Source organism: Etheostoma cragini, chromosome 1 (assembly GCF_013103735.1).
Source record: "Etheostoma cragini isolate CJK2018 chromosome 1, CSU_Ecrag_1.0, whole genome shotgun sequence".
In the NCBI taxonomy this organism is placed as follows: domain Eukaryota; kingdom Metazoa; phylum Chordata; class Actinopteri; order Perciformes; family Percidae; genus Etheostoma; species Etheostoma cragini.
In genome coordinates, this window is record NC_048407.1 from 18,382,987 (window position 1) to 18,409,532 (window position 26,546).

At 39.4% G+C, this 26,546-nt stretch overlaps 1 protein-coding gene across 2 annotated transcripts in view; it reads right to left on the reverse strand.

The window, feature by feature from the left end:
- The window catches only part of dennd2b (DENN domain containing 2B), a 49,214-nt gene that overhangs the window by 15,869 nt on the left and 6,799 nt on the right, over nucleotides 1-26,546 (reverse strand). For both annotated transcript variants that reach the window (XM_034881320.1, XM_034881241.1), the window contains exons 2-11: nucleotides 18,119-18,217; nucleotides 12,422-13,693; nucleotides 10,832-10,977; nucleotides 6,497-6,618; nucleotides 5,212-5,427; nucleotides 4,736-4,832; nucleotides 4,517-4,561; nucleotides 3,891-4,075; nucleotides 2,606-2,715; nucleotides 2,252-2,321 (exon numbers count right to left, since the gene is read on the reverse strand). In XM_034881320.1, coding sequence (XP_034737211.1) covers nucleotides 2,252-2,321; nucleotides 2,606-2,715; nucleotides 3,891-4,075; nucleotides 4,517-4,561; nucleotides 4,736-4,832; nucleotides 5,212-5,427; nucleotides 6,497-6,618; nucleotides 10,832-10,977; nucleotides 12,422-13,693; nucleotides 18,119-18,192 — 2,337 coding nt within the window. In that variant the 5' untranslated portion in view covers nucleotides 18,193-18,217. The remainder of the gene's footprint in view (nucleotides 1-2,251; nucleotides 2,322-2,605; nucleotides 2,716-3,890; nucleotides 4,076-4,516; nucleotides 4,562-4,735; nucleotides 4,833-5,211; nucleotides 5,428-6,496; nucleotides 6,619-10,831; nucleotides 10,978-12,421; nucleotides 13,694-18,118; nucleotides 18,218-26,546) is intronic.

A 26,546-nucleotide genomic window follows, 5' to 3' on the forward strand; every position in this document is an offset into this window, starting at 1 on the left:
TCTTCCTCTTCCTTCATTTAAATTTGCTTCTATCATGATGAATCTCAGATCAAGAGAGCAGATCAAGTTCAAAAATATTGTTGTCTGTTCATCATACTCACCAGATGTCATCAATCACATATACATATGCTATACAGTGGTTAAGACACCCCCAGTAAACCTCTGAGACACTATCGTACTGTAAACATATTCAGAAATACCAAACGGCAAACAAAATCACCACCACAGTCCCAGAAACACACACTGTCATGCTCTCTACCCGCAAGCTAAATGGGAAGCTCAACAACAAAAAAACATCAAAGTGCTCTCTGGCCTTATTATGAAGAGGATATGCTCCAAAATGACAAAGTTAGGGTTTTTCATGGTTTATCTTTGTTTAGCCTGAGAAACTCTCAATAAATTCAATGAATCAATCCTAACTATCTTTTTATCATAAATTATTATATACTTATGCACTTTATAACCAAATGTTTGAGCTATTAGCACTACTTAAATAGTAAATAGCTACTGGATTTCTTTTTGTTCAGCTAAATAAAAAAGAAAATATTGTATCAGAGTATGCATACATTATAATAGATGTACAAATATAGGTCCAAATAAAAGAAATAGAGTAAAAGAAAGAAAGGTTACTCTTTTGAGAAACATAGAATAACTATAAAAAAGGTGACACCAGTCACCAAGTGAAGATTGACAATGTATCAAAGACCAAGGAAAAGGTGTAAAATATTTTAAGACATTCCTGATATATAAAAGACACAAATACTTGCCACGTTTTGTCAAAGGTTGCAGAGTTGAGAGAGACATTGTAACGTTATTTTACCATAAAGTTGAAGCAAGTTGAATATCTCTGCTAGCCATGCCAAGAGGGAACATCCTCACTTTTCCACAAGGTTTAAATGTTTCGTTTGACTATAATCATAATTGATAATTGAACAGTCATACGATGTAGGTTGTGCAACTTTTTAAGATGACTGGTCCTGCCGAGAACCGCAGTATACGGGTCTAGTACAATATCACAGTAATAAACACTGGAGAGGCAAGCAGAGCTATCTGACCATAATCTGTTAAGCTTAGGGCAGGACCAAAAGAGGTGACCCCGGGGTGCCCTCTGCAGACTAACATTTTGGACAATTCAGGGGAAACAGAAGGATAGGAAGCATGTAGTTTAGTACAGGAGAAGTGAAGTCTATGGAGCACTTTAAATTGAATTATCTGGTGTCTTGAATGTATAGAAGATTTGTGAATGTCTTTAAAATTAGAAAACGTGTTGTCATCAGTAATTGTCACACCCAGGTCTAGATCCTTTTCCCATACTTCCTTTAAATTCTGTGTGGGAGTTGGGTTAAATGCTGAAAATAGGTCAACAAATTGAAAGACACATTTTTTGGAGTCAGGAGGCTGATTCATTAGACATTAAAATTCAATGGGAGATGGCATTGATTCAAAATGTAGTCAATTTGTCCAGTTGTAATTTCTAATCTGGAGGTAAAGAAAAAAGTGTGTATGTGGGAGAGTTGCAAAAGTGTTATTGATATATAGGTCTGCTACAGTGACAATGCCTCTATTTTTCCAGATCTCAAAATCAGTATCAGTGAGTGAAGGGGGGAAGGCATGATTTTAGAGAACAGGCATGGCAATAGAGCTTTCAGGCAAGTTAAATGATTTCCTTATTTCATAACAGATTCTTAAAGAGCTTTTTACCATAAAGTTCCTGATATGGTTGTAAGAGGTTTGGTTGATGAGAAGAAAAGAGCAGGTAGAGAGCTTTTGGGAATATCCTGCTCAATGGCAAGCCATAGTGGGGTAGAAGCAGTAATGTTATCATGGTATGTGTCTCGCAAATAGATTAGTGCTCTAGCGTTTGCCACCCAGTAGTGGTGCCTTAAAACAGGCAAGCTCAGGCCTCCCACAGATTTGGGCTTAGGTATATTCTTTTTAGAAATAAGAGGAACTTTAAATCCCCAGACATATGGTAGGATAATTGAATCTAGTGGCTTCAGGAATGCTTTAGGTATAAATATAGGCAGGTTTTTGAAGAGGTAAAGGAACCTGAGGAGTGCCTTTTTTTGCATTTTTATATATACTTTTTTTCACCAATTCGGTCATAAGCATTTTTCTTTTTTTTGTTATTTCCTGCTCCCCTAGTAGATGGTCATGTAACACATCAGGTCACAAAAGGTCTGTCCCAACAAACAGGGCACAGCAGGGTGTGAAAAGGGAGCAGAGGATAAGGGGTTAAATGGTGGCTTACCAGCAGGCGTCTGCAGTACCCAAACCTCCTGCTGCCATCCTCTCCAGTCAACATGAAGGAGAAGGTCTCACTGTGGCAAAAAACAAATGTATACACATGAGAATTGACAAAAGGCACATACAAATGTAGAACATTTTACAAAAGACACTACTGAGTAGCTTTATGGGTTAATTCCCCGGGCTAAAAGTCCAAATATCTCGAGCTCTGCTGCTTTTATTTTCAATATTCTTCTCCCTCACAAGCCCCCCAACTTTAATCGAAGTGCAATGCTACCTCACTGGAGTACACCTTTACGTAATAGATCAGTTAGTTATAGTGAATGTGACACTGAATTAGGCAGATTGTCAGACATACCTGGTGTAGTCCGACACAGGACTCCAGTCTTTTGCATCTGGGAAACAGAACTGAGGAATGGCTTTGAGTCTCTGTTCGGCCTCCCTCATCTGCTTGGTGGGCCTCTCTAGCTGTGAGAGGAGAGGAGAGGAGAGGAGGGAGAGCTTGTTCTCCTCCAGATAACTGTGTTTTTTAAGATCCCTATGAATGTCAGCTAGCCAATAAATGACCAGACTACCATTTCGCCCATACATGGTTAAACCTTTGCCCCCTCATTACCTCAACAACAGAGTGAGTGTTTCTGCTAGCTGGCAGAGATGTACTTCTCCCAAGGGATCAAATAACTTTGATTAACTAAAAACACTTCCCCAACACAGATCCTGGTTATTTTTAACTGTAAACCGACTCCCCAGGCTCTCGTTAATGCATCTTAATTGCCCCTAAAGCTTTAAATTGTCAACAACCCTCACAATCAATTGTGAAACGCTCACGTGAATATAGATTTTTACTTTAATTTAAGTTTTTAAACTACATAATAAATCAATCCATGACTAAAAGCGCAGAGAGGAAAGACTCTGGAAAGCCTACAGAACATAATTCATTCTTGTTCTAACATTTTTTTCTTGATGACACTGACCCGCTTTATCTGTGGCATTAACAATCACATCTGTCACACTGTCTAATTGTGACTTAACCAGATTACATTTGCTTGCAAAAATCTTCGTCCTCCAAATGCACCGACGATATTAGATCCTGAAATGCGTCAAGAAAGATTCAAACCTTTCTGTTGTCTGTGCTGCTGACACATGTTAAATGATGTGTGTAAGCTCTGTTGTTATCTAAATGTATGACTTATTCATTATAATTATTATAATTATAATTATAATTATAATTATAATTATAATTATAATTATAATTATTATTATTATTATTATTATTATTATTATTATTGTTATTATTATTATTATTATTATCATACCAGAATTGTTTCCCTATTTAACTACAAATCCATTGTATTCCGTTTTAGGGCGGGCCGTTTCCCAGACCATGCCATAGATTGTTAAGTTTATAAATTGTTAAATGTGTTTTTCCACCCTCCGCAGTCGCTTAACACACTACAGCGAGTGGTTTTAAAGTCAGTCCCTGCTGTCAACAGCATTAAACAATGATAATAAAGTGTATCTTACCAAGTGACAGAGTGACATATCTATTTAGTATTTGTGATAGGTGATTCCTGAGCTAAAATACTAGAGGTACTTTGATGCATTTTAAGGGATGGATTTAGTGATGGCTGTCAGGCTTTTACCTTGGGGAACTGGTAGGTGACCTCTGGGGAGAAAGAGTTTTTGCTGGGTTTCTTTTTTAGAGAAACAACCACAAAATACTCAAAGAGTTCTCTCTCCTGCCACTCAATGAGCTGCAGCTCCAGCGTGCGGTAGCTGGGGGCCCGTCGAAGGATGGATTGCAGCTTCAGCAACCTCTGCGTATGAGCTGACGAGGGAAGCGGACATTAATTCATACAATTCTCTGTCTAAACAAAATTCACACTTTACAGTTCAGTGTCTAAATCCAGTTTTCACAGGGTATTAACCTTTAGACAGTCAGAAAATTAAAAGTTGTACGTATGGATGCAATTCACGTTTACTGAAACATCCTGGCCAAACAGAGAAAAAACATCACGAACTGTCATTGGTATTTCAGTCATTAAATCTAGATAGATGTCATAAATGTTGTATGGTCTACTGATAATCTGTGCATATGCCAAAGATTTTAGTTACAATTCTGTTGTCTGTCCACACAGAGTCACTTGCTTAATACAATGGGAAGCTGTTTCACAACTGAAGAGAAACACAGCTCCAAGAAAAAGTTGAGAGCTAACAGGTGTACAGGTATAGCCCCTAACCGATGCAAATGAATGCTGTGGTCACTCACCTTTGAACCTGTCATCAGAGTCACTCTCACTCTCACTGTTGTCATCTGGAGGCAGACATGAGACAGACAAGAAGGTTTTCTACGGGTCAGAGGGCAATTTCACAAACATGTGTTTATGTCACAAGATTGGCGCAGAGCAAACTCTATGTGGGTGGCTGAGATGCAAATATTTACTCACTTATCTGGACAGTGGAGAAAGGGAATAAAGAGAACACTTACCTCTCAGAGATGCAGTCTCAACATTGGACATTGACAGCTTCTTTAGTCTCTTCTTCCCACGTTTAGTGCAGTAAATGGAGTTGATCCTCTGGACCAGCTGTAAACAGAGGGAAGAGGAAATTCTCTGTGCGGTGATCTGAAATTTGTATTCTTTTAATCCTTTGAAATATAGAAGAAGTAGGGGGTTTTGCTGGCCAAAATTAATAACTGTCCTGTGCTTTAAGGAGTACTGAAAAACCTCAATGCGAGTTCTTGAGAAAAATGACCACAAGAGAAACCCAAGCAGTAATAGCGTGCATGGAGGCAGTGTGTTTTACAAACGTTGTTTCCAAACTGATAAATTACAAGTGATCCTGAACTGACATGGTCCCTACAGAAACCTGAGCTGGTCTGTGAAGCAGGGAAGGAAAGAAAACACAGTCAGAGCTCTGCAAGGATTTAGTGGAGGTGTTTGTGTAGGATCTGGTAGTGTGTACCTTGGGGATCCTCCAGTGCCTTTGTGAGGCCAGGGTATCACTTGTGCTACAGAGGCTATCATCCAGAAGGCCAGAAGGTAATGGTGACGCACCCCGCTGGGGGAGTAGCAGCATTTCATCGTGGCTGTAGCGTTTGGACAACTGTGACATCCGGTGGCTCTTCCTGTCACTCGGACCAGGGAGGCGAAGGGACTGGCTACTGGGTTTGGAAGGCAACTAGTCAGGGAGAAATTAATACGGAAGCTTTGTTACATTTCAATCATTCATTTGTGAGGTTTTATAAATAGTTATCCCAGTGCATTGATTCAAGATATTTTCTTCGTCATAGATACATAATAAAGTTATAATCCTTAAGGTCTCCATGAAATGAAAAGGTTTAAAATCCCGTAGTTTTCAGTGATCGTGGCGGGCCCACCATTCCCGTGGTGGATTCATATTGCCTTATAAAGCACAAGGATCATGTATGCATGTAATCCTACTTTTCTAATTTTATCTCATTGGAATCAGCGTCACTGTGTACTGCTCACTCTCTTTACATTGTGTCAGAGCTGTATTATGTAACTGCTAATGCAAATAAAACATTAAAAGTGTTCAATCAGGGGAACACAGGGGTAGCTTTTATCGTGAAGCAGTCATAGTAAACACAATGCATTAGTGTTAGATGTTGACAGCGATAATTCATCAAAAATGTGCCCACAAAACAAGACACTGTCACCTCAAGTTGATACGTTTTAAATATTGCAGGGAGTAATGGAACAAGAAGGAGTAGCCACAGTAAGCTGTTAGATAATGAACTACACTGACGACGTGCGGCACACCTCAAACTCCTCACTTTGCTGTGCCCTGCTGTTGTGTGGAAAACAATTGGCATAATGGAAAAAAGCCAATCATTGACTGACTTAAAAAAAAAAAGACATGAGTTTGTTGGACCGCACCATGAACATAACCAGAAGTTGCTCCTCCATTATGTCCCTGACAAAGAAGTTGCTCAAGGAGTATTTGCTGGAGTATTAAAACCCTTTATACAGTGAGAGGATGAGGTGCATTTGCGTTTAAGGGAGGAAGCCAAATGTCCAGATCGGCCTTTCTGAGGAGAGTCACCAGGTTTAAACATGTCAAACTGTTTCCTGTAGTGACACAAACGAGGTGTGAGATTCTTTAAAAGATCTTGTCCAGGCACTGACACCTAGCAAGGAGATTCACCTCACTACAGGAAAACATATGTGTTATGTTTACAACAGAAAAACACAGCACTGCTGTTGATCCCAACGGGCATGTAACTTACCTGAGGTGGAGAGTTCAGCTTTCTGTCCATGGTGGTCCACGATCTGTTGCTCTCGTAAAGACAAGACTTCCGACTCAAAGTCTTCCGTTTCAGGTCAACATCCTCATATGGGTTCTCTTTCTCTGTGGGGATGAAGTAAATATTCAGTGTGGCTCACATGTAATGTCAGAAGTAACTGTCCAAAGACACAGGATGTTTTCAACAGAAGAAAGATGAACCTGTGGGGCCAAAAAGGATAAACAGCGTTCAGTAAAATGTGTCAGGGGTACATTAGGGCCACAATAGGGCCACAATAGGGCCTCCCCATGGTTAGTATGAAAATAAATGAGTCAATAAAGGTAAGTCAAAAGTCACTCCCGGTTGGCTAAAGTGAACTCCCAGTTACTGTTGGCACTAGGCCAACTGTGCCCACAGCTGAAACCTCTGGACACACCACTGTTAGTGAATCACTGTCCAGGCATACCATCTGCCACTTTGCTCGTTTGAAAACCATGATGTCTCTCTCATGGGTGGGCCAAATTCTCTGGCCGGGCAGAGCAGGGAAAAGGGAGGTAACCTTGCTCCTTGTGACCTCATAAGGAGCTGGATTCCAGATTTCATTTTACACCCAATGTCATTTCTAGCCACTGGGGGACCATAGGCAGGCTGGGGGAACGTAGATTAATGTTAAAAGGCCTCATAAAGTGAAATTTTCATGCCATGGGATCTTTGAAAAATAAAATGCATCACTGTACCTCAAGAAGTTACAACAAGCACATGCTTTGCTACTGCTCTATTATGTACTTCAGTGAATAAATGATAGCAGAAAAAGGAATGAAAAGGAACATTACAGTGTGCTGCACAGCTCTCCATGATGTCACCTGGCAGAGGGCCAACTTAAATAAAGAGAAAACTTGTGTAACACCACAGTCCATGTCTATTCAGACATGTGCTCCGAAAATAGCTTTTTGGCAAGGTCTGAAAAAGGTTGTGAGAAAGTGAAGAAACCACAGTGAAGAATAAAAACAGAGCCAGATGGCGTCGAAATGCATGAGGGGAATTTGTAAAAGAAAAGAAAAGCAGTGTTATCTGTCAGTAGAAAGGGAAGGAACAAAAATCTATTTGGTAGCTGTGTTCCTTCTTCCTGAGTGCATTGGTGGAAAACCCGATGAACTTAGCAATGAACAACGAATGCGTGTTTTAAAAGCATCACAGAATAACTTACAGGCAGAGCTTTGTTCGGTTATCTATTTTTAGGTTAATTATTGAACCTGTCTGAGGTAGATACACACACCCTTGCACACAAATGCAGCCAACGTACAGTGCCAGAGTGCTTTAGAGCGCGATGCTGTGTCACACAGTAAATTAGCATACTGGAGTGATTTTCTTTGCATCATTAAAGCTGAGGAGCAGAATAAGAGGGCTTAGTCTGACCCCATGTTGGGCTGTAACTCCATTAAACTGAAGCAATTCTGTAATGAGAGCCTGCTGGGAAAATGATATGTCTGTATAGCTGCTTATGTACTGGAGGGTACTAATCTACTCCTCTGATTACAAACATCCTGGTCGCTGTGTAACACACCCTCAGACACAGTATTATGGAGGGAGTGGACACACCTCGGTTGCACACTGTGATTTTACATTTCTGTGTATACAATAGGCTCACCATGCAGGGCGAGGCACAAAACAAACTACACCAATGTCAGTATCAGCTTACTCCATGAAGTGGACCAGCTACAGTATAGTGGTACCCGCTAAACCCATTCAATCGAAAACAAAAATGTGCACGGGATTAAAAAAAAGAGGTTACAGTTTTGTGAGAAAAAAAATTGACAGCACCACAAACCATACAGTGTGTCCATCATGAAGAGAGTCTGTTTGTGACCACACTGGAGAAAGTGTGCAGGAGATTGTACATGGCAGATTTTACACCAAAGAATAAGGAAATGATAGGTCCAACTGTATATGTAACAGTCTAAGTGTGTCTTTAACCAAAACTGAGTCACTCGCTACATGTACCAGACACTCACCCAGATTTATTCACACGGGTAAGAGCAGACAACACTTTAACAAACTACGTCAGCGAAGGTAACACAAAGCCGGGAGTTTGAAGACTGGGACTCAATTATGCAGACAGCTGAATCATCGTGTTAGCACAGGGTGTGAATCATCCTCCTTCAAACAGATCACTTACTGGCACTCCATTTAGAAAATCCACTGGTCAAAAGTACTTAAAACCATCCTCTAATATCACAATCAATCATTCAATTGTGAACACTGTAGCACAAATTACTTGCATTCTTAGGGTAAACAAAGGACATCAAGCACGGATGCCAAAACCCCAAATGGTGTGAGAAAATGTCCCACCTACCCGGTTAAAGAAGCCAAGATGTTGTGGGCTAAATGTGTAGGGACTTCTGGTTCTCTGTATGAAATGTCGTATGCTTGTTAAAATAAGGATGCAGAGGGACCAAACCATGGCTCATCTTCTGCTGTGGCTGCTTCTCATATGGATCAACTGACCTATACTTTGTAGTGGTCAGGGAAACCACTGCTCTCCTGCATTAGGACTCCAGTTTGAAAGCATTGTTAAAATAGCTGGAGCAATTTCAAACTTACTCAGAGACAATGTCTTTGTGAGTAACAAACAGAGATTGGCAAAAGCTGCGTTTCCAATCTGCAAACTCCACACTCCTAGTGCTGGGTGAACAATGGGGGCCTTGTTGGGATTCACATGAAAATCAGTCATGCCCTAATGCGCGCTCTCCCTTCCCTCTCTCTCTCTCTCTCTCTCTCTGAAGCGGCTGCACATCTTCAGTTTAAAAACAAATGCTGATGAGCATGACACTGATCACTGATTCGAGAACAATGCGTCTACTTATAGAAATACCATAATGTAATGTAATACTTGCTTAAGATCTCATTTGATCACTGAACATTTACCAGGAACAATATTTCAGAATGTGAAAACGTTTTACTGCATCTGAAATCCAAGCTCCATCATTAGACTCACACTGACACACATTTCCACAACATTAAGGTTGCACTGGGGGAACTGACAGCTGGACTGGACAGAAGGCCTGGGGTTATTTGCTACTGGAAAGGAATTTGGCTCTTCAACATGTCCAGCATTTCACACGTGTCGGTTGCAAAGTTTCAATGTGAAAAGGCAATTGTTCTATTTAGCAACAAAATAAAGATCTTCTTTATTGTAAATTTTAGCTTACGATTGCACAATTGTGTCCATTGCTGATCACAATATATTTGTGGACAAAATAATTTAACTGTGAGAGTTCAGTTCTCATCCTCTATGAATATGCATTAGTAGAGTGCTGCATTGGAGTGGATAATGTGTACACAAACAGTCAGTTTTTAAAGTAAAAATTAAACCTATACAACCACATGTTATCTATTTATCTTATCCTCAGGCTGAGTGTCTACATGAGGCAGAGGCAGGAGGAGGAGTTACCCTCACAATATTATTACATTAGGTCATGCTGCATGGGGCCATCAATTCAATTCACACTAATTCTATCACTTTCAATACAAAATCTGACTACTGTTTTCGACCACAGTTGGATACACAAGTCCCAAATTTTCTTTCCGGGGAAGGTTTATAATATTTATATTAAACACGTCATTACATGTCCAAAAGGATCAGGAACATAGTCATAGATACAAAATCTGTGTCAAAAATACTTACTCAAAGTGCTGCAGAGTATCACCTAAGATTGATAATGCCTTATTACTTTTGTAAAGCAACTGTTGGATAAAAAACGTACTGTCACTGTCTCGCTTATATCCAATGTCTACAATCACATGATTTTAAGTATGAGTTACATTGAACTGTATTATTTTAATTAAAGATTGATCTGAAAATTATTTCATTGATTGATCGAATAAGCAATCATAATGATAATAGGAAAATAGTGAAAAACATCCGTCCACTATTCCAAAGCCAAGGTTAAAAGATTAAAATGCCTTGTTGTTCAGTGGTCACTCTTGTAAAGATATTTGTGTGTATACACAGTCGGCTTACTGTGTCATGAAAGTTTGTTCACTGTTTGAATGAAGCTGCAAATGACTTGAAACCCTTGAACTTGTCATCTTTGAAGTCTTCATCATCGTCTCCTGAGCTCAACCCTTTATCAAGATGTTATCATCTTTACTTAAAAAGCCGATTTATAATTGATTATCAAAAGAAGTATGCATTTTATGTTGATCGACTAATTGATTCATCATTTCAGCTCTAAACTAGTATCCAAGAGTGACCCGGGTCAGACCAACAAGTGATTAAAGTGACATGAAGGCCCTGCCTTTTGTTTTCAAAGCAGTTTCTGAACCAAATGTGCTTACCTACTATGTCTTCATAGGCATTCTCCTCTAAAGTGCTTTTGGCATTGGGTCGACTCCGTGTGCCTGTGGTTAGTGTGCCATTCTCTGTAGGTGGGGACGGAAATGAAGATAGCAGCCTTGTAGTGTCCTCAGACTCACATGACTCTCTAGGAAGAAATAAAGAAAGTCAAAATAGACCAAGATGGGAAAACATGTTACATAGTCGCATACACAAAATCAAAAGAACTAAGGGGGAGACAGAAAAGAGTAAACAGAAAAGGTCCAGATGGTGTTAAAAATAGTCCAGACGGACGCTTTTACTTGTTCTCCACTTGCAAACAAGGAACAGTGAAAGTCGAAAGCTCTGTCGCATCCCTTAACATTTTTAAGTCACAAGTAAACATGCCGGTATCCTACTATCTCTACATAGTGCCGTGCTCCCATTACATGTCAAGGCACTGCCTTAGCACTTTGCCACATTAGTGCAGGGATCTACAGTATGGTCATGTCGCGCCATCGACAGCTTGTGGCTTTTTAAACTTGGTCTGAAATTGCTAGAGCCACAGGAATGTTAAACACAGAGTCCAAGGGATGAACATTTGAGGATTTCATCCCCATTTTACATAGGGACAATCTGGAGAGGCTCCACCCTCAAACTGAGGACGCCTGATCCTGAGAGCTATAAGTCAAGGAGAAAAACATGAGCAGACTACAGGATCCAAGATTCAAGCAACAAAGGGGCACAATAATCCAGTGTTGCTGATTTTAAATGGACTTTCCTAGAGTTTATTCAGGTAAAGCCCAAGTATGAGTAAATTTACTGAATGAAAATATATTATAGTTTTGCTAAATTAGTGTTTACATTTTCAAAATCTTTTATGGACCAAAATGAATTTCCAGAAGAGATCTCACATTCCAAATAGGCTGTTAAATAAATCATCAGTTATTTTTAGTATGAGCTGCTTTATCGATCTCCTGTAGGCATTAACCTCAGGATAAACCTCTGATGACATTATGTTTGATTAAATAAGGAAAGCTAGAGTGACAAGAACTCTGTGCTCTAATAAACAAAACTGTTTCTTCTTAATTCTTCAATGGTCTTTTAAGAAACTGATTCAACACTAATCTCCACTGCAATTCCTTTACTTAAATTAAAGTTAGGAGAACCGGAGTAGATTGCTCCAACACCACAACCAGACACATTAATCAGTAACTTACAACCCCCATCAAAGCAAACACAGCCAAATTCCTCACAAGACTATAAGATATGTAAGTAACTCTTCAAACTACAAAGAAAGACAAATTCATAGCACCCATGATGCACCAATGCGACTTTTTCAATTATACAGTTTCCAATACCTTAGCTCAGATTTCTCTGCAGAGACTGAGTACCAATTCATTACCAGAGCTCCCTTTCTCCCCAATTCAAAATCTTTATAGCTCACTGGAACTCATGAATCATTTTTATGCCAGGTAACATGAGGCCAGAGATTCCAGTGGCACCAAAAACTGAGTTGGCAGCCTGCCGTGACTGAATGAACAAAACATTGAATTTCACATTGACTTTTACAGAGAAGCTGTCTTTAGACATAAGCACACTGATATTCTCACCTGTCTTGTGTTTTCACTGGGGTCTTCGCCTCGGTTTTTACAGCTCGTGTCATGCTGGGTGCAGGGCTTGAGGGCAGAGGCGGGGGAGACTCAGAGGTTCTATTTGGAGGTAAACCATTGGCTGGCGACGCGGCCTTCTGGTCCCGTTTGGCGTCGTATTCAAAAGTGCGTTTGGGTTTAGGTAAGGGGTTGACCGGGGTGCCGACAGCAGTCTGTTCGCTCGGTGGTTCTGGGCTCTCAGACCTGGCTGAGCTCACATTGAACACACTTTGTCTGAGTTTAGAGAGTTTATCCTGCACCAAAACAGCATCTGGCTCTGTGGCCACTGAGCAAATGCTGCTGCGCTTACTGGTGCATGTACTGTCCAAGTCGTCACCTATTACAAAAGACTTTTGTCTTGTCTTGTCGGGGGCATAGCAATTACTCAGATACCGTGGAGGGGATGGGCTGGGATTCTCCTTCAGGGCTTGCTCTATCTTTTGTATCCTGTTGAGGACCGCGGACGTCTCCTTCCGAGCAGACAGGGAACGTACAAATGTTCCTGAGGACTCTGTCTTGCCTGTCCTTTTCTGGAAGCGGCCTAGGCTGTCTTTGTCTGAAGCTCTTTCCTCTTCCTCTGTGTAAGAACATTCTGAGAAAGCTGTGCTCATCCTGCGAACCCCCTTAAAGTCAAAGGTCTTCTCGCTACAGGGAGAAGAGAGGAGGCTGGGGCAGCCCTCACTGCCCCCTACACGCTCTCCTCCTCTTTTATCAAGACACAAGCTCATCCTAGGCAGAGCCACCCTTCGGCACTCCCATTCTGAGATCTTTTTGCGGATTGTGGTGGGGGGAACACCTGCTACTGAGCGGGTGAGAGAGAGGGTGCGCTTGTGGTTTTGGTTAGAGGAAGGTCCTAGTGAGAGTGTGCTCCAACTCAGTGGCCTACCATTTAATCCATCTCCCGGAGAGAGTTCCACTTGTGGCTCCTTCTGCTCCTGACTTTCCTGGCAAGACTTGGTTTGACCTGGAGGCTTATAGATTGAGAGCCTGTTGTCCAGGCAGGTGATGCTCTTTGACTTGGTGAGGCGGCCTTGGAAGTCAGTTTCTCCTGTGAGAGACGCACCACTGCAGAGGGTAGCGGCCTTGCTTTTCCAGCCAGCACGTACCAGGAACCTGCCGTCAGTCCTGGCGTACCTAATCTGTTTCCCAGAGTTCTCACCGTCGCTGAGGAGAGGTTGTTGGCTCTGCCCCTGACTGGCAGCAAGAACCGGACACAGGGATGTAGACTGGCGCCTTAAACAACACAGAGAAAGGTGTGAACAAACATTGTTAACATCTAAATATTTCTTTAAAATAAGACAAAACAACAGATATTAATAAACCATAAGACGAAACTGTGATTTTTTGTCTCATAGCTTCCAACAAATCCACTCCACACTGCAGCATGAATACTTCCAGAAACTCCATGAAAAACAGATGGGAGAAAACTGTGAAGAGTTGGCTGAAAATTTAGAATTAATTTCCAAAATCAAAGACATTAAACTTGAGCCACGTATTAAGAACAACCACAGGGATATACTCTGTCTTTGCCAGCATGAGATTAAAAATGTCAAAGGAAATACAAATTACATTACAATTCCACTGTGGATTTTTCCATGTAATCACAATAATTTAAGAAGAATCACTTTGGACCTCCCACAGAAAGCAATGTTCCAAGCAAGATTTATTACAGAGGTATTACCTGTAAAATGTCTCACTGCTCCTCTCTGGTCTTGAAAAGCTTTTTTAAGTGATACTAGTTGCTACCGTAGTCCCACGCTCACTGCTGACTGTTCCAAACACACACACACACACACACACACACACACACTTTCTCACTGTGCTCACCTCCTTTAATATTTCCAAAGAAAGAAAAAGTTTCCCTGTAGATCCCTGACACCTTACTACTCACAGTCTTTCAGAAACCTTGTCATGACTTGGAAGCCAGCTAAGTCTTGCGAAAGTGTAGCGTTGGGAGATCTGATGTCACAGCCATGGTAAGAATAACAAGCGTTATGGGAGGAGGAAGCTGAGAGTTCTGGACTGTGATCCAACAATGCAGGTTGGGACAGATCTCGCTTCACACCTACCTGCCCTTCCCTGGTTTTATTCCCCCTGCTCCAGAGTGGGGAGACATTTCTACAACAGCTAGGAACCTGCAAGCTAAATGCATGATGGATGCATCTTATCTTACCTTGCCTGAAGAAGTATGACATTTTGAGATGATGACTCATGCCTGAACTTTTTACTGCTGATTTGTAGTATTCTTAAGTCAAATTAATAGATTTTTAAGCACACAGTGCTTTAGATACTGAACTGATACATCACTGACCATGATTTTCTCCTGCTTGGTTAACAAAAACAACTGGTACAACCTCTCAGTTAAATCAATAGAGGTAGGTAGCTCATCATATAATAATTACGACCTGCGGCTTTTTGCTGCATGTCATCCGTCTCGCTCCCCTGTCTTGTCTTAAGCTGTCCTGTCAAATTAACGCCTAAACATTTCCAAAAAATATATTTTAAACAAAACATACATCAGACCACCACAGACCATCTTTCCTATACTATGAATGAACTGAGCTGTGATTATTAATGTAATTATAAACTCCAATCTCAGGTGAAATGCCATCAGACATATGTCAAATGTCTGATATGTCTGATATTTTAAATATCACAATAAGTCAAAGAGACTGTAGGGTTTCAAGAAGAAAATAATTGTTAAACACCCTCTGATCTTAATCAGCACAACACATGTTGCATTGCTGCATCGGGGAGCTATCCGAATTTGTCTGGCACTTTAAAGTCCTACTGGTTCGCTGCTAAAACTCCAATTAAACTTCTGCCAAGGAGAATGGCCAGAGAGGGGGGAGGTGTCTCTGAAGCTCAGTATCAATGGAAATGTTTTAGTAGCAACTAGACTAAACACTAAGTAATGTAATTCTAAGGCCAGTAACAGTACAGTTTATTGAGTTAATTGCAGCAATTTAAAAAAATTTTCTTTTGATTGATCGCCGCTGGGGTTGCAAGATAGGGAGGATCCACCACTGTCTCCACGCTCAAACATGATTTCCACCATGTGACAGTAAACAAGCAATAAAAAGATAATGTAAAAGAAAAGACTCAAACTGGCTTCATGTTGTGCTTTGTGAATGCTTCAGAGAGACTGCATCTATGTTTCATATTATATAGCCTAAGTGCACTACATACAAGTGACTAGTTTGAACTGAAACTTTACAAACTTGGAGACTGTAGACTGATTTTATGCGATCCTTGACTTGGCAACATTATTAAAAATGGCATACATGTTTGTTTATATCTTATTATGTTGTTACTTACGTTTCACTACTTCAGTCATTAATTTGTTTTATTTGTTTATGTAGCAGTGGATTTAATCAACCACAAAAAGTAAAATCGGCCACCAAATAATATGGATTTTACAATATTATGACCTCATTCTGAGAGGATTACTCCTAATGCTATTAAAAAAATTAAAAAGACTGCCATTTGAAGACCTCGTGATTAGACATAAAAAGAAAACATGTGCAGAGTTTTGGAGACTTTTAGGTGGTTCTGTTAGTCTGGATAATGGTTGTAAAAATAAGTCCAGTTTAGACAGCTTCATCTGGGCAGCCCACACATACAGTACAGTACAAAGAGCTGGATGCCTGTCCTAACCCGGCCTCTGGCTTTCATTCAGGCTTCCAGGGCATGTTAACCACAGGCCACTTCCTGTTACGGACCAGGATTGAGGGAGCAGACTGCTCACACAAACGTTTATGCGTTATCATAGATACAACTATAGATTTTGCCCAGGGTTCTATTTGCTTACATATAAGTAAATCAAATAAATTCACTGAACGTGGATTTCTGTCAGACCAGGCTTCTGTCAGCATGTTTTGTGTTGCCAAAACACCTCTCTGGATGGATTTTGTAGTTGCTTGTGAGCTTTGAGGAGCAGGACATTCATTTAAAAATTCCCTCACAGATGATCCTAGTACAAGAGTAATGTACGTCCTACGTTTGTTGTAGTTTTTTTACTTTGTATTGTTTTTCCACCATTTTGCTGCATGTTGCCATGTACCATGTACCAGGTGCCATATGCTATATCTTGTTTGGATGGGTTATTATTCGGTTTGATGTAGATAGATGGAAAAGAAAAAAATTTGTGTAGTGTATGCATGTATGTGTGTCTCTGTGTATACATGTGTATATGTGTGTGTAGTTAGTTAGACATAATGTACATGTCCGCGTTTGTATACATAATGTATATAAATGAGTGAAGCATCAAATTGTTTTGTATTTAATTAAAGTATAAAAGTATAAACAGGGAGCAGGACCAGAGAAGTTTTTCTTTTTTCTCCTTTTTGAACATGGGAATTCCTATTTTCATTCATTCTTTATTTATTCAATCATTTTGGAAGCTTGTGCTTAAATGTTCTAATTTATCTGTTATTTTAATATCTGTCAATTTTATTTTTTAACATGTTCAAAATAAAACAAACTGAAACTGTATTCCACTTGAGGTTACACAGTTTGTTATTCAATTTGTCCTAGAAACTAATTTCTCTCCATCTGTTAAAACACGGGTGCTGCAAAGCGCCTTTGTTATTAATTGTTAAGAATCTGGGATACCATGAGCCCATGAGGCCAGCGTGCTGTTAGTGAGGCTCTAATGCAATGACAATTACATTTATCAAAAAAGGCTGAGGTTAAATGCGCAATTATCATGTTAAAGGAATGCAGGCGGCAGGGTGAGAAGGCTGTGATGCTGTTATTAGTGTTGTCCTCACATTTAGATTCACCAAGTTTACCTTGGGAATAGTGGTAAACATGCCCAATTACCAGCAAATGACTGCTATTTATCTAAATCATAATATTAACATTATGATCAACATTTGTGTGGTTTGCCAATTCCAGTAGGACTAATTTACACCGCAAGCAATTACAGAAACCAACAGCCACAGGTTACTTTATGTTTTACTTGGTATGAAATGTTGTCTTGTGTGTGTGTATGTGTGTGTGTGTGTGTGTGTGTGTGTGTGTGTGTGTGTGTGTGTGTGTGTGTGTTTGTTTGTTTGTCAGCACAGAAAATGAGGAAGGAAGAAATAAGAAACACAGCCAGTCAAAAAGTAGCATTTAGGTACGAAGCTATCAGACTTTCACAAAGTGGTACAACAGTGTGAATACAGATTACAATGATTATGTGTAACTACCATATGGGATATTAGACCAGTGTGCTTGTTCCTAAGAAAGCTTTTTGGTTAAAAAAAATGGACAGGATAATAAATTGTAAGAACCATTAGTCTAGATATTACATATCATTCCCAAAGTTTGTTTTTCTCTCCCAGTAGGACACTGGCAGCTCTCAACATGCTAACACAAGCTTTAGCTGCTCACTAGTACTCACAGTTCAGAGTTGGATGGGGCCCTCGTCCAGGATACAGGATCGTACTTGCAAAAGCTTTGGAAGTCTTATCATGACAGTCATTCATTCCAATGAACAACTACTACAGACTGATCACCCATGAGAAGGACGTGTTAAAAATGAATGAACTGATAGTCAGTACAGCACTTGTTTCTCTTTCAGAAAGATGGATGTTCTGAATCAATGTGACATGAAGTCAACAGGAAGTGAACATTAACCAGCCGAACCCTGATGTCCCAGATGTCACTGACCTGTCGGGGACGTCCCGGGCAGCTTTACCCCCTCCTGCACGAGGCACCGCTTTCGAATTCTTGTTGGCAGTCATGTTTGTCTGCAAACCGCCCACTCACCTAACGAACAAATACAAAAGGATGTGAAACATTCAAAAAAGATACAGCATTCCACGCATTTCAATAAACAAATACTCATGCAAACTAAAACTCTTCTAAGGTTATTTGGATTTGTCAATGAGTGTTATATAGAATTCAGACCATTAATAAAATATTAAATGGAATTGGATTTAGTAGATTCACAAACTCATCCAATCTCGTCATGAACAAAAGCAAGATGGCAAACATTCCTGTAAGACCACAGCCAGGACCCAAAACAAAATTGGGTGTGTCATCAGTGTGAAGAGGTCAACTTATGCTACCTGGCTTTGAAGCTATGCTCATCACTCATGTTTGAAATTGGTCAGGCACTGCTGGCATTGAACAATGAACACAGAGTCTAACAATAACAATAGCATTTTTACTAGAATATCAAGGACTCGATAAAGGATCACTTTAACCCTATAGTCAATATTAGCTTCACTTGACAAAACTTCAAGCACTCTCCTTAAGTTGACTTATCTCAATCACAAATTAACATGAGAGTAGCGTAGAAACGTAGTTTTTGCGCTAGACAACTTTTCATAAGGCAAGCTCATGAAAAATGCTACAATCCACCCCAATTCACCACAGATGCCACGTTGAATCTACAGTTTCAACATTGCAGTGGAATTTCAACCAACTGGCATAAAAAAGCACAGCATGTGGTATCAAAGAAACTCCAGTGCGTCAGGCACTTTAACTCCTTAACTTAACTCTTTAACTCCTCTCAAAACAAATTCTATTTTCACATCACACAACACAGAAATACATTGCTGCCACTGAAACAGCTAAACTGAAAATATTTAAAGAAGGTCCTGGTCCACGTTTGGATCCCAGGAAAGAAACCCAATGTTCACATTGGTGCTACCCTGTGAATAATGGCATAAACCTGGATAGTACTGTACATCCAGTTGGATGTGTGCATTAAGGTTTTGTAGTTATTTCGCAGCTACCAAAGTGTTTGTTGTGCATGATTTAATCAAGGTCACCACAATGGAGCCTTGTGTGTCTGGCACTCCACTTCAGCACATGCTAATTTAAAAGGCTGCAGACCTGCTGCTTTCACGTTGCTACTGATAATTAACTGCTTTTATATCGTCTCAAAGTAGCGGCAGATAACAGAGACTGTCTAGTTAAAAGCTGAGTTAAAAAAAAAAAACATTTGCTTACTTATTCCTAGTGATATTTAGCACAGTCTTAACATACTGAAGTTTTGATCCTCATATCAGATTTTTTTAACTCTAAAAAATCTGATATCAGGATCAAAACTTCAATATTTTAAGACTATAGATCACCTGATTCATTTTTTTAAATAAAGATACAACAAAAACTAACTTTTGTGTGTGTATGTGTTTCCACAAATATACTAACTGTGGCTTTGTAGTTAAAAAAGAAACATAGACATTTCTGTGCTGTGATTTTATCTTACTTGTCGGTCAGCATATATGCTATTACTGATCTATTTATGAAACGTAATATTGGCTGATACATAAGCCCAGGCAATTTTTCGGTCCAGCTGTAATATCTATCCCTTCAAATCTTTTAACCATCAGATCAGTTTCATTTAACATGCTCTATTTAACACTATGGAAACACAATCAGCAGTAAACACTGTTAAGACATCTTCCTTACGATGAAGAGTTGCTGAACTTAATCTCAAATTAGACCAGCAGTTAGTTAAACTCTTGGCCATTACCCCTGCAAATCACGTTTCTGAAATGCGGCAATGATCATTTCAAGAAGGCTCAATGCTATTGTTCTGGTGCATAAGGAGGTCAAAGATCCCTAGAGAGCAGAGGTGGAGGACGGGAGGGTGTTTGGCAGCATGGCTTGTTTACAGGAAGTTGTTGTATGAAGAAGCCAGCCAACCAGTAGTGGAGCTGAGTCCTATAGAGACAGATGAGGAGACGGGGGGGGGGAGCATTCCCGCTGTCAGTTATTTCCTGTAACTGTGGACTATGCTAAGAGGACATGCATGCATCATTATTTTTCATCAAAGAAAGATGTTGTCCTATCCTGCTAACAACTCTGCATCTTTTCAGAAAACTCGAACAAAATAGAACATGAACACTGTATTACTTTATCTTATCTGTGATTGCAGACAGTACTGCAGGATTTAAACACAAATGTCTACAGACATACAGTACAGACAACAGCTAGTACAACAACCAGTGTGTCAAGTTTTTAGGTGACTCAGAGGAAGAGCTACTCATCAAGTAACATGCATTTTGTTATGTAATTAGAACATTTATTAAATGATCTTCGTAAATCAGAAAGCCTTAGTTCCATTTGGTATGAGGAATATTGCTGAATATTATGTGAAATCACAGTCTTTGAATGAGTAAATCAAACTAAATTAGCTAAATAAATAAGCCAAAAAATGTATTCATTATTGCATGATAAAACAAAACAAATAATTTTGGAAAGGCAAAAAAAAAGAGAATTTGAGACAAACATAAGCAGATTTTAGAAATACAATCTTTTAATATTACTCTAAATTAAACCAAATGAAAATATTTTGTTTACATAAAATTCAGACCCACTGGCAGCTGTATAAAATATTATTTCTGATAAATTCCTCCTGAAAAAATAGTATGTTTATGAAAGTGACATTCAGTTGTCTCTCTCTGATTGGAAACATGAAGCTTTGGTCATTTCAGTTTCTAACACCTTAAAGCAAACACACAAAGATTAGCTTCCAGAAGCAAAGAACATCAAACAACATTTTAAATTGTGTCAGCTCTACACACTTTAGTTAAGCAGTGTTTATTTGTATAAATTCACCTTTAAACATTTTTGGACTGAGAAAGCTAGAAATGGGTCACAGAGGCCCAGGATGGACTTTGCAGTGTAAACACCAAGGCGTTAGCCAACTGACTTCCTGGGGTCTGATACCATCTCAGTCACAGGCTGTAAACAACAAAGCTCTAGAGTATCTTTAAAGTGCGTTCAACCAGATTCAAGACAAATTTTCTCTTGAGATGTCGGAGCCAAGGGCGAGCTAACGGTCAACAGTGAGAAGTCAACCACTTCATGCTGATTCCTTCAATCACGACAGTGTCTTGATTACAACCCTGACATTGATTGGTGTTAGAATGTGTTAGATATTTTACAGAATGAGGAGCTGCACAAACAGACATTAATGTATGTGGGTCCACTTTGGCCTGAGGCTGTTACGGAAGTGCCCACATTATGGTCATTTTGAGGTTCATAATTATATTTTGAGCTTGTATCACACTAGCTTTACATGGTTTCATTGACAAAATAGCACCAGAGACACAAAATAAAACCCCAAAACCCATCATAATACAGGCACTTTAAGAAATTTGTTTATCGAAAATGTTGTGCCAAATAAATCTTTCACTTGAGAAAATGCTGCAATATGTTCTTCAAATGTACTTTGCCAAATAGGCACATCCATGTTTAAAATATCTCCTATAAAAAAAACATAGTTTTAGATATTTAGAATTCTGGAATAGTTCTAATGGATAAAGGTAATATGGCAAACTCGTAAGGTTGTGGCTTATTTAAACATCCAGCCGATAAACAGATTATTGTGATTATTTGGAGTGGTGTTTGTGAGCACCTTATGAATGTAATTCAAAATATTAACTCTTGTTTTGCTTTTTACTCTCTCTGGCCAACTTCTGAGGGAAATATCTGTCTCTTTTGCCTCTGATTGCTCCACTATGCGCCACCAGCTGGTCTCTAACTTTGTCTGTCTGCTGTTTGTTGCTGCATGAGCAGGTAGCAGGGGTTTTTAGATCTTTTTTCTTTTTTTTCCAGGACTGACAAAACGCTTTGTAGACCCCAGGGAAACTGAAGGGTCAAGTTTTAATTCTCAGTGACTGTGATCACAGAGCATCACCACTTACACTAACTATCTGTTTATATAAAGTATACTGATTGGCGTAGCTTCAAGTATGTAAATTACTATATAGTTAAGACAACAGGGTGGTGTTTTGACCAACTGACCAACCATGTCAGGAAAAGAATGGCAGCATGTGACACATGTCACATGGGCCAGTTCACGTCTTGGGCAATGCATTGAACCCCCAACCGTAATGTGTGTAATAACAACAGAGTGTAAATTGTAATTTGCCCTTGTGGGACTAATAAAGGATACATTATTATTACTTAATCACTATACTGTATGTAACAGCAACTGCCATTACTTTAAACCCGACTCAGCGAGATGAACAAAAACACTTAAAAACAAAACCCAAAAGCCAAACTGTCTCTTTGAGATATTCAAGCCCATCATCTTAATGACGTAATGGCATGGTTTTCTTGGTTTTGTTGTGTTCATATACCATAACTACTAACGGATTACATTAATCAATCAATCATTTTATGTGTCACATGACATGGGACAAGGTACAATTCCAGTGAAACAGGAGAGGAATATCAATCTCACATATTTCCCTCAGCAACAAGAGCATTTTCATGAAATGGGACTACAACAGTGTCTCCATTAGACTACTTGGCCTGGAATAAAAGAGCTCTTTGTGTTCAATACGTCCTTGAGAGAGAGATGTGGTTAAAAAGTAAGTCTTTTATCAGCTGTACGTGCATGCGTGTGTGCGTGTAAGAGACAGACTCTACCAGGTAAAATATTTTTCAAAAGAGAGTCTGCACGTCCTTGGCGTTGTCACATGTGACAGATCATCTGATAGACAATTCTCTCCACTACATGCAGGAATGTTCTAATATTTTCCCTATCCATAAGATCTGCGGCACCATTCAAAGTATTAAAGAATGTTTTCAAAGGAGTGAAAGAAAGCAGAAGTGAGGGGCAGAAACACCTGGACCTAATGCCAAGAGCTTGTTTTTCATTCAGCAAAGACTACACTCAAATATGCGCTCTCTCAGCACCTGGCACTCGATGTTCAGACTATGAGAGCACAGCACAATTTTGTGTTTTAATTTTATGACGTCATAACTTTCATTAACCGGCGACTGGGTTTATTTTGGTCTTTGTTCATCCGGAAACATGCAGTAGCAGACACAACAGAGTGCATAAACCGAGGCTAATGCTGTCTACTTCTGTCTCTTGCTCCTCGGCTTTTCTGGCTGACCTGGTCTTCGGTTTCTGCTGATCAGCAACCTGACTTCAAGGTTGTTGTTTTATAGACACCGCAAAGCTTATGGCCAGCCAAGGAGCTATTTCAAAAAGAGGAGTGAAAATCTCTGCTGCGAATTCTCAAGTTTTTCCAGACGTCACGACTCACTGGCAGGCTTCAGCCCACACTCTGATCCATGCCATTGTTTCAATATCTGCAGAAAGACCAGTTTTGTTCACAATGAGACAAAAAGAGACTTTTGATTGAGTAAGATCATGTAAAACAGAGCATTGAGGGGGGTTCAGATGCAAAAAGGGAGTCCAGCTCTTGATACTCAACCCAGGATAATACAATCCACATACAATTTATAACACAAACAAACTGTAGAAGTGTTCACACAAACAACCTTTTACTACAGGACAAACATGATGGAAAAGCAGATGTATTACACTCTACTGTCTCTGGATAGCAGTATAAGGCTCTGACAGCTTTAATGTGTCTCTATGTAAAAGAAACCACTACGGTTGAAGCTATTGGCAGTGGCACATAGTCGTACATAATCACCTCCATACTCCACCACATGGTTTGCCATGCTGACACTATATAGCTCAATTGACCAGGTGGAACCAATTCTTGGAATTTTTTTATAACTCCTTTTTAAGCAATTTCAGCATCTTTTTTTCCAGACAGATCATGACATATTTTCTCTTTGTGAAACAGAGGAAAAAATCCTTCTGTTTAACCTAGATATGAGCATGCACAGCTGCAGAGGCAGGCATGTGGAAAACAGGCTTAAATCCATCTGAGCTGCAGCAGGGGGGCAAGAGTCTGTGTCACAGAGCTGACCTCTTTGACACAGTCTTTGACTTTTTCAAGGACATAAAGTCGGCAAGATGCATTCTTGTTTGCTTCTGTCTTATAGTCAGGGTTTAGCAAACAAAAACAATAATTTGTAAAATAATTTACAATAATTTGTAGATCACCTGTGTTGTTGCTCATTTTCTCTACTATGAGCATAATGGCCAATGTTTATGAGACTTGATTTGGTATCATTAAATCAAAATGTGCAATTCAAAAGCTTTTTTTCTTAAAAAGAAATCAGCAAAAAAAAAGCAGAACTAATGTGTTTTTCCATAAACAACTGTTTACATATTCTGCAAGAAAATAAAGACGTGGGATAAGAACTTGCAATGTCACCACAAATCTGCTTCCATCAATAATTTGCTAAACTTGTTATACTTGTTATGCTTGTTATACACGTTTCCACCTAAGCCAGTCATAACATCTTGCCAACAGTTGCCATTAGTGTTTCTTTTAACTATAAGGTGATCTTTCCCTTATGACCTATTATGTAATTCACACTTTCTATAGCACACATTCAAAATACAAAGAGAAACAAATGACTGCAAACTCACTTTCGACAATCTGGCTTCAGATGCTCACATTAGCATTTCTACTCTTGACATAAGTATTCAGTGTGTCACTACCCAATGTGAGTCAAGAGCAGATATGAGTTGTGCATGCTCAGATTTAAACAGTTTACGGCATAATGTGTCATACTAGAATTTGTGAAATCCATCAAATAATTCATAACTATGAATTTTATCATTACAAATAACAAAAGATGGAAATAATTTCAAAAACGTTTAATCTAACTATGCTTGTTTGATCGCTAACTTTAGCTCAAAACGCCAATCCAGCCTTTATTGTGTTTAGTTGCTAGCTTGTGGCTAGCAGTAGGTCCATTTTTACTGCACTCACATTACAGAAGTCTCTCGTTAGCATCTTGTAGGCTACTTGTTGTAAAGTGACGCATGCACAACTCACATCTGCACTCAACTCACATCGAGCAGTGACACAGTGAATGAACTTAGATAACTGGGAGTGATCTCATAAATAGAAAGAAGAAAATAATGACAATGGAAGATAAAGAAATACCTTCCCTTTTGTTGGATTAAATGATCTTGAAATCCAACAATTATTCTCCAAGACAAAGCAAATAGCAATGTATTCTAGGATATAGGAGATGATAGATACTTTATTAAAAGGATTTACAAATTCCAAGCTCTAAGAAAAAGCATGCTCAATTTATTCTGAATATAATATGTTCTGACACGTGTATATGAGCTAAAAGGTTTACAAACAGCCGACAGCGTTTTTATTCAGGCATTTCCACTGATGGTGAACTGCTTGTGAATTAGTTAAGGCATCTTATGACGTTTTAAAGTTGACATGGTGATGTCATGTTATGGAGACATGGTGTCATGGAGATCACATTGATTCATTGCACTTCACTGGGTGTATAGTGCATGAATGGAACTGGTTATAATGTGACATGCAAAAGATTACACCATCTGGCTGCCCACATATAATTACTAGACAGAAAACCTAAACAACAGTCTATAAAGAAATCCCTTTACTGAGCAAAGGTAATCCAATCACAATGTAGAGTATGACCTATAGTAACAAGTGTCAAAGCCTGTCAGAGGCTGATAAATCAGGGATGTATTTGTGTTGTCATGCAAGTGCTCAACAGCAAAGGCAGAAACTGCCAAAGTTTTTTTTTTTATCAAAACTGTGTTCACATAAATACTGATTCTGACTTACAACTGTGCTACAATACAACTTACACATACTAAAGTACTGCCAGGCAACTGAAAATCAGGATGATGCGTCATGAGGTGAATGGAAAAGTGGAAGTATATTTTCTTATTAAAAACGCAATTTTTCTCTGTGGTTGATAGTTTCAGTTGAGCTTGGGGGTTCAAGTTAAGAAAGATGGTCTTGTGACCTGAACAACACACAACTAAGAAATCTGCTTTGAGGAAATGATACGAAAATACTCTCTCCACTCTAAACAGCTCTGGCTGGGGTTCCCTTCAGCCAGGCCTGAACAAAACTGTTTCTTCAGAGCTGATCTATAGCCAACAGTATCAGACTTTAACACTAAGCAACAAGTGCATGCATGTGAGGTAAAGTACTAATAAAGAGCAAGCATTCTCCAACTTCAACTCCAATTCATTAAAGGTTAAAAAATACCAACGACAGCCCATTTGCAGGTCAAAAAAGTTAAGCGTTGAAAAAGGAGGAAGGAAGTGTGAATTTTATCTACTTAGGTGAATCACTGTTACCACCACAACAAATAAAATGGTATTTTTCAAACTGGCAACTCATATTGTTCATTCCAAGAAAATACCTGCAGCACCTGAGTTCAACCTAACAAAGACCTAACAGGATGATAACAG